Source organism: Chinchilla lanigera, unplaced genomic scaffold, assembly GCF_000276665.1.
Source record: "Chinchilla lanigera isolate Chin_1 unplaced genomic scaffold, ChiLan1.0 scaffold00013, whole genome shotgun sequence".
Lineage (NCBI taxonomy): Eukaryota > Metazoa > Chordata > Mammalia > Rodentia > Chinchillidae > Chinchilla > Chinchilla lanigera.
This window is the reverse complement of record NW_004955414.1, coordinates 14,192,065-14,205,070: the sequence shown is the minus strand read 5'-3', so window position 1 is coordinate 14,205,070 and position 13,006 is coordinate 14,192,065. Positions and strand designations below refer to the sequence as shown.

Sequence of the window (13,006 nt, the reverse complement as noted above, 5' to 3'; positions counted from 1 at the left end):
TTATTATGTTATCCTTCTTTTACTCTTTAAAATAAAAAAAAAAAGACTGTATTGAATGACTGAATTAATGGCTGAACATTTGTCTTTATAACACATGAAAGTAAGGAAATGTAAAAAAGGCATTCACTTTCCTTTTATAGCCTCACACATACAAATATTTAGCTCCCTTTCTTTCCTGCCCTGCACTCAAACTCTTATTTCATGAAAACAAATAATCTTTAAAACATCATATACAATGATGAAGTAATTATATAAGAAAGAAAGATGGGAAGACAAGGGTTGGGATACAATGCCCCATGATGAACGAAATAATTATGTATTGCAAACATGTACTAATAAAAAATTAAAATTTGAAAAAAAATTTAAAAATCAAATAAACTTAAAAGACTAAATGGGTATCACAAGTTCATAGTTTATAGCTTGCCCTATACTTCTGGTATGTGGCACAGCCCTAACTATTACGTGAGACAGTTAATGACCAGCAAGGAGAGAGGGATGGTAGATACTTTGGCTTGAAACTAACTATTGAGCTGCTCAGAGCATTAGAGGTTATTTCTTTTCTTTTTTTTTTTTTAGTCTTTTGGAGACAGGGCCTCACTAGTTCAGATAGGCCTTGTGCTCACTTTGTAGCCCAGGCTGGTCTCGAACTCACTATGATCCTCCTGCCTCAGCCTCCCTAGTACTGGGATTACAGGCATGCGCCACCATGCCCAGCCAGAGGTTATTTCAAAATAAGGACCATGAATAGGCAGCAAAGAAAAGGAACAGAATAAACCACAAAGCAGATCACAATTTGCTAAGATTCTTAGTTTCAATGAAAAATTTAAAGCTACATGTGGTGGAGCATGTCTGTCCTCCCAGTACTCAGGAAGCAGAGGCGTGAGTTTTGCCCATGGTGGCTCACGCCTGTGAGTGAGGAGGACTGCTGTGAGTTCAAGGCCAGCCTAAACTGCACAGTGAAACCCGGTCTCAAAAATACCAAAAAAAAAAAAAAGGAGGAGCACCATAGATTTGAGGCCAGTTTGGCCTACTCAGTGACTCAAAGCCAGCATGAACTACATAGTAAGATGCTGTCTCAAAAAAAGTAATAATAATAAAAATTTTAAAATGAATAGTTACATTGAAGTTCTTAAAAATCAAAATCTTACCAAGTGACATTTATTTAAACTGTTACCAATAATCAGGAACAAAATGGGATTTATCTCAAAGATACTCTGATTTTATGTATGAAGTTTTTAAAAAGTACATAATCACAACCCTGATTTTATGACGTCTATTGCTGCCTTGTCCATATTTCTGTAAATAAGTGGTCTATTGCTTACCTTCACTCTCCGAACTGGAAAGTCTGCGCTTGTGAACTCGCCTTATGTCTTTGCCACGTCGTAAACTCTTCTGGGAACCATCACTTTCAGAATCTTCTTTGTAATTAATTTGTCTTTTCTGGTTCCTCCTTGACCGCCTTCGCCGAGTTTCTACAAAATCATCACTAAAATCATCGCTAAAGTCACTTTCTATTAAAAAAGAAAAAGACAAAAAAGAAGTATAAAATTTAAGTCCATTAAGTAGAATTACAACTAGCTTAGGCTATAAAAAAAGTAAAACTACAAAGCATAGTTGCGATAAAATTTTAGATGAGGAATAGCTGGGGCTTTTTTTGTCATATTGAGGACTGAACCCAGGGTCCCCTATATGGTTAGGCAAGCCCTCTAAAACTGAGCTGTAACCCCAACTCTTACTTTTTTTATTTTGAGGTAGGGTCTCACAGAAATCGCTCAGCCTGGCCTTGAATTTATGATCCTCCTACTCCAGCCTTCTAAGTAACTGGGATTATAGGCATGTACCATTGCACTCAACTATACAAAAACTTAAAAATCTTGTTTTCTTTTTAACAGTTCAACCTGTGGGGGCCTTTAACGCCAACCTTTACAAATAAATACTATTACCAGTTAATTCCCAAAATAAGAAAATGTTTCAAGGGGGAACTAGTGTGTAGCTCCATGATATAACTCTTCCCTAGCATGTACCTTTGGCTTGATCCCTAGCAACACACACAAAAGTTTTTAATATATTTTAAAAAATCTTTATTTACCCTAGAGCTACTGAGGCAGATGTATACCTGACACAACACTTATTGGTAGACAGTCACCAAAATCTTCCTCCAGGTAATCTGCTGTTCCTATTTGGGCTATTTTCCTAATAATACAACCCTCTAACCAACGGAAACTCATAAGCCTATGTATGCCAAAGAAGTACAAAATTAGAGTGACAATGTTTACTCTTCTCCATGTGGAATGAAAATCTGTTAAGTAAAGCACACAAGTCTACTTACCTCTCAAAGTATTGGTAAATAGTATTGTCACCTTGATCAATAAAACAGAATGTGACTATGGCTTTATCTAAGAGCTGTTTTTCACAAGTGTTTACAAATTATACACAGAATTATCACACTCTACCTTCTTATTCTCTAATGAATTAAGAGCTAGCTATTAGTCTGAAGTGGTTTTACAGGCCAAATCTTGGATAAACCAAATCCAAATGGTAATATAGTTATTATGCACTAAAAAAATATGAACCGCAAGTATACACTAATATAAAGTAAGAGAAAGAAAAAACTCCTTACAGAACAATGAGTAATAAATATAAAAAGTATGACAGAGTTGAAAAATTCAAGGTATAATCAAAATATAGTGATTATTTAAATTTAAAAATTATTACAGTAAAAGCACATGAACTCCTCTCAAAATACTCTCACTTGCTTCAAACAGCCCATTCTTGCCATGCTGCAAAGCAGTTCTGGAGGTTTTCTTTAAGGACGTGAACAAAAATATAAGAAATACTGTTGCCATGTGCCATCCAAAGGAAAGGCAGGCTCACAATAACATTCTGGGGTATCCTCACCCACCTATTCACTGAATCTGGCACAGTACAACTTTTTTCTTCCCTAAAGTCAAAATGACCATAGAAAGTAAACATTTTGAATCACTTCAGGACACTGAGTTAGCCATAGCAGCACAATTAAAGATACCAGTATTTTTGATATGTCCAGAATATGGGATGCCTGGGCACGTGGCTTAAAATAAAAAATAAAAAGGGGTAAGGAATATAGTTCAGTGGAAGAGCACTTGCCTCACATGTGTAAAGCCTTGGGTTCAATCCCCAGTGCTCTCCATAAAAAGTCAAGATTAGTAAAACAAAATTTGAGAGACATTCCAATTAAAGGAGACTAAAGAGACATGAATAAGCGGAATGTGTAATTCTAGGTTAGATTCTAGATTAGGAAAAAAATAAATATAAAAGACAATATAGGAGTGTTAGATGCAATCTGAGCAACGTTAAGTTTTTGACTTACGCAACAATACTGTGCGTTATATAAGAAAATGTTATTTTTTGAAAGAATCATTGATAAAGAGGAATGATTTCACCATTTACTCAGAGGATTTAGAAAAATACAAAAGAACAAAACCCAGAGTATGGCCAGAGTTAGAGATACAATACTCATGTTTATAGCACTTCTTAAGTAAGATGACAGCTATCTACCAATTACATAAGGCACATCTATCTAATTCCACTATTGAATGCTTCTCACTATTCAGTTTCACTGTGAAGATAAAGGGTAGGCACAGGAACAGTATCAAAGGGATTCACCACAACTGTAAATGAGTACTATATAAAGTTAACATCAACTAGTATGTATTTTTTCAATGCACTCTATAAAAAAAAATAATCATAAGGTCTCAAAATTTTATCAAAATGCTTATTACAATTGATAGAATTTATAAACTCTTAATTCTAGAAATCATACAAATTTCTTGGCTTGGGTTAAAATGGACACAAATTATTTTTACCAGAGTCTCTACTGTTCTCCTCAGATTCCTCCTCTTCATCATCATCAGAGTACTTTTTCTTTGGGGTCTTTCTGCGCAAACGTCTGCTTTGCCTCATTGGCCGGGAGGGGTGTCGCCTTAGTCTGCGACTACAGAAATCAGTGTCACTGTCATCATTAGATGGTGGATCTTCTTCACTTTCATCTAGGTTTTCATCAGATACAACAAATTCATCTTGAGATCTGTCCAAGGTAAAAAGATAAATTATGATGATACATTTAGAACCAAAAACATATTTTTGAACAGTTGAGTTCAAATTTCAGTGAGTTCAGTGAAAAGTTAAGAACTGTTTAGTGTAATGTATTGGAATAATGTTATCAGTATCGCTTTACAAAATGGAGAAGTGTTTTGCTGCCTGTCTCTCTCAGGTATAACTGTGAAGATCAACTGATGACTTTTTTCTTTTTGGAGACAAGATCTTGCTGTTTGGTCTAGGCTGGCCTCAAACTTGTGATCTTCCCTGGCTAAACCTCCTGGGTGTGATATCTGGCTGATACTGATTTTTTTTTTTTCCTTTTGGTACCGAGAATCAAACTCATGACCTCAGGCTTGCAAGGCAAGCACTTAAGCTGCTGAGCTATACCCCTGGCTTTTTTTTACATAAATTACATTCGTCTCTTACAGTGTCCCCCATGAACTAAAATTCAGCCAAGTTCAAAACCAAACTCATTATTTCCCAACTTAGTACTCTTCTATTTCAGTTTGGTATCTGATATCACCACCATCCACTAACTAAAAGCACACACTTGATACTCCATTTAACCTCACTCTTCCCTTTACGTTTCTTATATCTAAACTCTTCAGTGGCTTTTCATCATTTTCAGGAAAAAGGCAGAACTGTTAAACATGACAAAGCACTCTGTAATCTGGTTTGTTTTTATATTCAGGCCACATCTCCAACAGGACATTTTCTACTTCATCCCCATACTCTTGCTATCCTGAGTCATCAGGACTTTCCCAGTTAGTGCACGACATTTGATGGCATGCTGCCTGTATCTTCTCTGCTTAGAAGCCCTTCCTTCCTTGTCCTGCTTCTAATCTCAAACTCAGTGATCTGCCCTAACATTCAAAGCTTTACATCTATGGTGAAGCTTCCACAAACCTCTTGGGTTGAGCCAATTATATTCTTAGTTTCCCTTCATTTACGTTTTACCTGTACTTAATTAGCAGAATGACTTTTCTGTGGTTTATATGCTTATTAACTGCATTAATAATCTGAAAGGTTTAACTTTGCAGTACTGTTTCAGTACCTACTCTGTACAGAAGCCTTCCCTGACCTTCCACACTGGTTTACTTGCCTAACTCCACAATCTGTATAGGTCACCAGATGATAACAACTAATTGTATATTTCTCACATTTAAGTGGGAACCGCATCAACTCAATAGCTCAAGGTAGCACAGATAGAGAGAACGCTCTCAAAAAACGAAAGTTCAGTTGTTGTTAATCGAACTTAATTATGTGTTCCTGAATATTGAACCCACAACCTTCATACTCAGCTACATCGCTAGCCCTTTTTTATTTTTCACTTTGTGACAGGATCTTGCCACGTTACTAAACTGCCCAGGATGGGCACAAACTTGTAATGTTCCTGCCTTAGTCGTCCAGGGTACAGGGATTATAGGCATCATGCATGGATATTACTTTTGAATTTTTTCTTTTGGTGGTACTGGGAAATGAACCCAGGGCCTTCACACTGTGCTCCATCCCCAGCCCTTTTTATTATGGGACAGGGTCTGGCTAACGCATAGAAATTCCCCAGTGAACTTGCAGTTTTCCGGCCTCAGCCACACAGAGTGTTGGGATTACAGGTGTGTGCCACCAGGCCCGGCTATGACTTTGAATACTTTATCAACAATAGCCTAGTTTTTATTCTGCTCAAAAAGAGAACCAGAATCAGCATTCTGAAGCTGCTTTAAACACACTAAAAATCAAGGGATTGTCTATGTACACCAAAAGCAAAAGACCTACTGCAGTATGGCCAAGCCTTTCTACCTCCTCAGCTCCACTGAAGCTGGGATCTAGAAAACAGGATCAAGATAGGCATTGTGGTGCACACCTGTAATCCTAGCACTTAGGAGTCTGAGGCAGGAGGATTCCCATGAGTTAGAGGTCAGACTAAACTATATAGCAAGACCCTAGCTCAAAGAAGAAAAAAGAGAGGGCCAATGGCAGACCACACACCCATCACTGATCTTGAATTCATCTTCACTCTCTTCTTCATCCAAGTTGCTATCACTGTCCAGATCATTCAGACGCCGGCGTTTCTTCCGTCGAGCAGCAGCTGCCCTCTGAGGTCGTTTATTTTCTTTTCTCTCTTCATCTAAGATAGTAGAGATGTCTTTCCCACGGTGACCTGTGATGGTGGAGATGTCTTTTCCTCGGCCAACTCCTGAGGGGAAGAAATAACTGCTTATTAAATCTTCCCCTTAATTTATAGACTTTCTTCAGTTCCTCCTGCAAATATGCTGACTTCCCAGAACAAGACAAGTATGTTCACTGTCACCACTCTTATTCAATATAGTTCTGGGAACTTTAGCCAGAGTAATCAGACAAGAGAAAGAAATAAAAGGAATAATGATAGGAAAGGAAGAAGTTAAATTACCATTATTTGAGGATGACATGATAGCCTATATAAAAGACCCCAAACACTCCACCAAAAAACTTCTAGATTTCATAACCAAATTCAGTAGCATAACAGGATACAAAGTCAACACTCAAAAATCAGTAGCCTTCCTGCACACAAATAACAAACTCACTGAGGGAAAAATTAGGGAAACAATACCTTTCACAATAGCATCTAAAAAACCAAAATACCTAGATATCAATCTAACGAAGTAAAAGACATCTACATTGAAAACTACAATACTGTGAAATGGAAGACTGAAGAGAATATCAGAAGAAACAATATAGTGAGAATGACCATACTTCCAAAATTCTTACATAGATTTAATGCAATTCCAATCAAAATTCGAACAGCATATCTCACAGAAGTAGAACAATGCTAAAATTCATTTGGAACCAGAAGAGACCTAGAATAGAAAAAGCGATTCTGGGCAACAAGGCAAGGCAGGGGGCATCACAATCTCTGACTTGAAATTATACTTCAAAGCTTCTGTGATTAAAAACAGCATGGTACTGACAAAAAAAAAAAAAGAAAGAAAGAAAAGAAAAAAGAGAAGAGAAGAGAAGAGAAGAGAAGAGAAGAGAAGAGAAGAGAAGAGAAGAGAAGAGAAGAAAAAAGAAAAGAAAAGAAAAACAACCCAGGGATCAGTGAAACAGATCAGAAGATGCAAAAACAATTCCAGACATACTCAGCCACTTTATCTTTGACAAAGAAGCCAGACACCTTAAATGGAAAAAACATAGCCTCTCCAATAAATGGTACTGGAAAAACTGGCTATCCACATGCCAAAGATTAAAACTAGACCCATATCTTTCACCGTGCACTAAACTACAATAAAAAATGGATCAAAGATCTAAATATTATAACAGAAACATTAAATCTTCTGCAGGATGGAATAAGTAAAACTCTCGAAGACACTGATATAGGCAAAGACTTAGTAAATAAAACCCTGTTTGCACAGGAGGTATCACAAAGAATCAACAACTGGGATTTCTTCTCATTAAAAAACCTTTGCTCAACAAGAGAAACCACCAATACAGTGCAGAGACAACCCACAGAGTAGGAAAACTTTTGCCAGCTGTTCCTGACCAATGATGTTGAATTGGACCCCCCAAATTTAAAGACCCAACTCAGAAATGGGCATCTGAGAAGTATACATTAATTCTCAGATGAAGACATACAAATGGCAAATAAATACATGAGAAAATGTTCAACATCATCAGTCATTTGAGATGCAAATTAAAACAATGGTGAGATTCCATCTCACTCCAGAAAGAATGGCTATTATCCAGAAATCAACCAATAACAAATGCTGGCAGGGCTGTGGGGAAAAGGAACCCTTTTCCTCTGTTGGTGTGAGTGTAGACTGGTGTGACCACTGTGGAAATCAGTGTGGAGATTCCTCAAGAAACTAGGACTAGAGGTCCCATTTGACCCAACTATTCCCCTTCTTAGTATCTTCCTAAAAGAATTAAGAGCATTGGGGCCGGGGATTTAGCTCAGTGGCGCAGCAGCTGCCTAGTAGTAGGCATGAGGTCCTGAGTTTGATTACTGGTACCAAAAAAAAAAAAAAAAGACATCATATCACCATGATATACACCCATGTTTACAGCACCAAGTTTGTACTAGCCAAATCTTGGCAACAGCCCAAATGCCTATCAACTGATGAAGAGATAGAGAAGATGTTGTTTTTTATACAATGAAGTACTACACTGCTATAAAGAAGGATAAGCTCAAAACATTTCTAGGTAATGGATGTACCTTGGGACCACACTCAAGTGAAATAAATCAGAAATACATGTAAATACCACATTATTTCTCTGCTATGAGAAACAGAAAGTGTAAATAAGGACCAAAATGTGTAAGAGGTATCGTGAAATAGGAACAAAATGTTCAAATGGAGAGAGAAACAAGGGATGGGGGAGGGGGAAAGAGGGAAAGTTAAAAAAAATGAGAAAAGTAAAAAATGGAAACAAAGCTTTTGTGAATGGGGAGGGAAGGACGGGTTGAAAGGAGGGTAGAGGAATGGGATAAAAAAAGTTATATCATGCACAGTTACAAATTCTCTATGATGAATGTGATTGTTATGTGTATCTAAAATGTACCAATAAAATCTGATAAAACCAAATATACAGACTTCTCACAATTTCAGGTGACAGAATTAGGATTTGTTTATACTACTGAATTGAACTCACAATGTAGATAACCTCTTGTTTTTTTGTACTAATTCATGTAACACAGTCCATCTTGTTGGGTGGCACTGTGGAAATACGTAATTCAGACATTTTTAGTAGAGTCACAGTTGTGCAACCATCACCAGTAAGCAATTCCTGAATACTTTTATCACCCCAAAGAGAAACCTAGAACCTATCTGCAGTCACTAAAAAAAAAAATCTCTAGAAAGAAAAATGATTTTTTTTTCACTCTAAACTGTTTTTAGGACAGAAAAAGTGGGCAAGGAGATTTAAGTGACATTTCTGGAAAATAGGTGACATCCATCATAAAAATCTTATTTAAGCTTCTCCAGAGTTTTTACAATAACCAAATGGAAAACAGAATGTTCCCACTTCAGAGCACTGGTACTCAACTGTACAGTACTTTAAATCAAGAAAGTCCTTCAAATACTTCTGCTTTAATGCCATCTTTGAAGAGTATGAAATTAGTAAATGAAGTTTTAATAGGCTATTTTAAATAAGCCCTTCAGATTCTGATTATCCAGAAATTTTGAGACTTTGTAATCTCAAAAGACCACAGAAAAGTTTCATTAGTATTCTATTTGGCACCAGAGTAAATAATTTGGAAATCTGAAATAATTTGTCAGTTATATAATAAAGAATGATTAAACACATACCTCCTCCATCAGCCTCTTTGATATCATCTTCTATAGCTTCGTCAATTGCTTCATCAAACTCATCAAATCTGAAACACACATAATGATCACATTAAAGCTGGTCTGGCATGTACGTATATATGTATTTACTTACCTACTTGGTGCTACTGTGGAGTGAACATAGGACCTTCACACTGAGCTATCCCAAGACTTCTTTTCTGAAATAGTCTTGCTCAGTCTCTGAAACTGCCCAGGACTCAAAACTCACAATCCTCCTTTTGTGCTGGGATGACAAATGTGTTATACCACACCCTGCACTGGGTCTTGGCTTTTGTATGTTTGTTTGTTTGAGACAGGGTCTCACTATGTAGTGCAGGCTGGCCGTGAACTCACTATGTAGCTCAGGCTGTCCTCAAACTCATGGAGATCCTCCTATGTCATATAAATTATATAAGCGATCCTCCTATCTCATATAAAATACAAGTTCTGGGATTATAGGTGTGCACCACTACACCTGGCTGGTTTTTTATTTTTAAAAATCAGCAAAATTCAAATCTTGAAACCTAACTACCAAAGCAATGGTATTAGGAAGTGGGGCCCTCAAGAATTAATGCTCTCATAAAAAGAGGGCAAAGAGAGACCTCATTTACTATGTGATGTTACAGTGACACGAGCCATACTGAGGAAAGGTACCAGAGCTGCCCTAGAGAGTCTCAATGCCTTTTCTACCCTGTGAACACAAAGCTGGAAGCACAATCTATAAATTTTTTCTGTTTATAAGCTATCCAGTTTGTGGTATTTTATGATAACCAAAATGGACTAAGTAGACTCAGAAGTTTTTTTTTTACACTGCTGGGGATTGAGCCCCGGGTCTCACATAAGTGAGGCTACTCTACCACTAAGTTATATCCCCAGCCCATCCAAAAACTTTTTAAAGGGACAGATTAAATATTTTTGGTTTTATAGATTATACAGTCTTTGCTGTAACTTTTGAGTAGGCCACTGTAATGGAGAAGCAGGCACAGACAGTATATAAAAATATGAGTATTGCTGTATTCCAATTTGAATTACACACAATTTTCATAAAATACTCTTTTCATTCTCTCTCTCACTTTCCCTCTTTGTGGTACTGGGGAATGGACCCAGGGCCTTTATATTGAGCTACAATCCCTGGCACCCCTCTTCCCTTTAGAGAGAGGGTCTGCCTAATCACTAAGTTGTCCGGCCTGTTATGGAATCTGCAATCTTCCTGTCACAGCCTCCCAAAATGGTGGGGATTACAGGAGTGTGTTGTTATGCCTGGTTATCATTATTATTTTGATTCTTTTTTCAATCACTTATAAATGTAAAACCCATTCTTAGGTCCCAGGTTGTACAAAACTAGCACTGAACTGGATTTGGTGTATGGCCCACCTCTACCTATACAAATCACATGGCAACATAAAATGAACAAACTTATGGTTCTATGAACAATACCGTTAGGATTAATTATTACTGCAATTCAAATATGTATTTTTGTTATTACTGAAGTTCATATACCAATGATCAAAACTGTACAACTAGTTAAATTTACTTCAAAGACTCGTTCTTCTGATTTAAAGGACAGGAACAAGACTAAATAATCCCTAAGATTTTCTTATACATAAGCTCCTTTCAGCTAGGCATGGTGGCACACACCTGTAATCTCAGCTACTCATATAACAGAGGCAGGAAGATTGCAAGTTCAAGGCCAGCATAGGCAATTTAGGGAGACCCCCATCTCAAAAAATAAATTTTAAAAAAGAAGAGGTCTGCAAGCTGTTCTACTAACAAGCTTAAAGTGATTTTAACAATCTTTTTTATTCCTACTTTGAGAAAACAGTTTTCCTGTCCTTTTAACTTTGATTACTAAGTAGAGCTAAGTATTATTTATTGCTCATTTTTCCCTTTTCTTTTATAGAGTACCAGTGTCCTTTGCTCAGTTTTTAAGCTACTGTGTTCATCTTTATTTACAAATATATAAAATTTTTCTATATTAAAGACTGTAACATCTTGGCCTTCACAAATTGTTTTGTTCTAAGAAAGGAAAACTGATATCTTGTCCTGCTACCTTTATAAGTGTGCTACCACATCACTGGTGGAGCCCCTTTACTACCCTCTAGTGAACAAAAGCTGTGTCTGGTTCTAGTCTTTAAAATAAATGAAAACGTACTTTGGCTTAACATATTTGCTTAATAGATTCCATAACAACTACAACAGAGCTATCCTTATCCTCAGCAATAGTATTGCCTGAATATATGCAAGAAGTCCTTCCAGTCATTATATGACAAAAAGAGATTATATTTCACCATGGAAAAAAACTACATTCACTGCATTTTATTAAGTTGAAAAGTCATTCCTGGGGGCTGGGGATTTAGCTCAGCAGCACAGCACAGCACCTGCCTGGCCAGCACAAGGTCGTGAGTTCGATTCTCGGTACCGGGAAAAAAAGAAAGAAAAAAGAAAAGCCATTCCCTTGAAATTCTAAATACTCTCTACACATTTTCCTTTGTAAATGCTCTTGTTTTGAGTCTTTTTTAGTTTTTAACTTTTATGTAATCAAGTATTTTTTTCCATGACTGTTTCTGATTTTGGTATTATGCATCAAGTTACTCCTTATGTAAGGTTATATGCCTTCCTTAAATCTTTTTGAGTAGTAGGTAGAGTATGAAAAATGCACTACAAAATACACTTTATGCTTAAAAGTTTTTACTGTAGCTTCCTATGTTAACATTATATAACTTCAGAGCTGAAAGGAATTGTCTGATAATCCATCATCACACACGAGGCAACCAAGAAAGGAAACATGAATCACTACTCAGAGACACATGCCAGTAAGTGTACAGTGAAGATTATTCTCTTCATCTTTTGATCCTCAATCTAATGCTCCTGCTAGTTAAGAATCAGATAAACAATTACTAACCAATAGTGACGAGCTTCTTAATAAAATCTGTGCTTTTCTATCCACAATTACATCAGGCCTGCAGGACAACATAATCATTTCTGCTATAATGCTTGTTTTGAAAATGCAAATTTGTTCAGTGTGACTGATATAAAACAATTCAAGCATAATGTGTTCTATTACAGTAGCTAATGTACTGTCTGATTTGTGAGAAACAGTAGGTGAATACAAAAAACTGCACCTAGCAGAACAGCGCTGCAGAGGAATACACAAAATACATACACTTACAACATTTCTGCTTGATTTCGGACAATACTTCTTTTGCCCCATCATAATTTATGAAGTATAACCCTCCAGTTCTACAAACTTTTTGCAAAGCTAAATGACACATTTATTGTAGTATTTATGTATCTCAATTAATTTATATGACAAATATCACTCTCATTTTTATTAGGTTCATACCCTTTTAAAATTTTTATCCACTTTGTTTTTTTATTTGTTTGCTTGTTTGTTTTTAAGAAAAGGTCTCATGATATACTTTAGGCTGGTCTTGAACTTACTATGTAGCCCAGGCTGGCCTCCAACTCACAGTGATCCTCATGCCTCAGCCTCCTGAGTGCTGGGATTACAGATGTGTACCAATTGTCTTCCTTTTTTAATAATAAGCAGTTTATCATTTGAGTGAGACAGTGTGATTTAGTGGAAAGAACATTACATGAAACAATCAAATGACAGGCTAAGCTACTAG

At 36.6% G+C, this 13,006-nt stretch overlaps 1 protein-coding gene across 2 annotated transcripts in view; it reads right to left on the bottom strand.

Annotated features, from left to right (window-relative positions):
* Positions 1-13,006, bottom strand: part of Rsf1 (remodeling and spacing factor 1) — a 127,351-nt gene that overhangs the window by 7,092 nt on the left and 107,253 nt on the right. For both annotated transcript variants that reach the window (XM_005379827.2, XM_013511807.1), the window contains exons 12-15: positions 9,360-9,427; positions 6,067-6,274; positions 3,846-4,066; positions 1,323-1,511 (exon numbers count right to left, since the gene is read on the bottom strand). In XM_005379827.2, the coding sequence (XP_005379884.1) occupies positions 1,323-1,511; positions 3,846-4,066; positions 6,067-6,274; positions 9,360-9,427 (686 nt within the window). The remainder of the gene's footprint in view (positions 1-1,322; positions 1,512-3,845; positions 4,067-6,066; positions 6,275-9,359; positions 9,428-13,006) is intronic.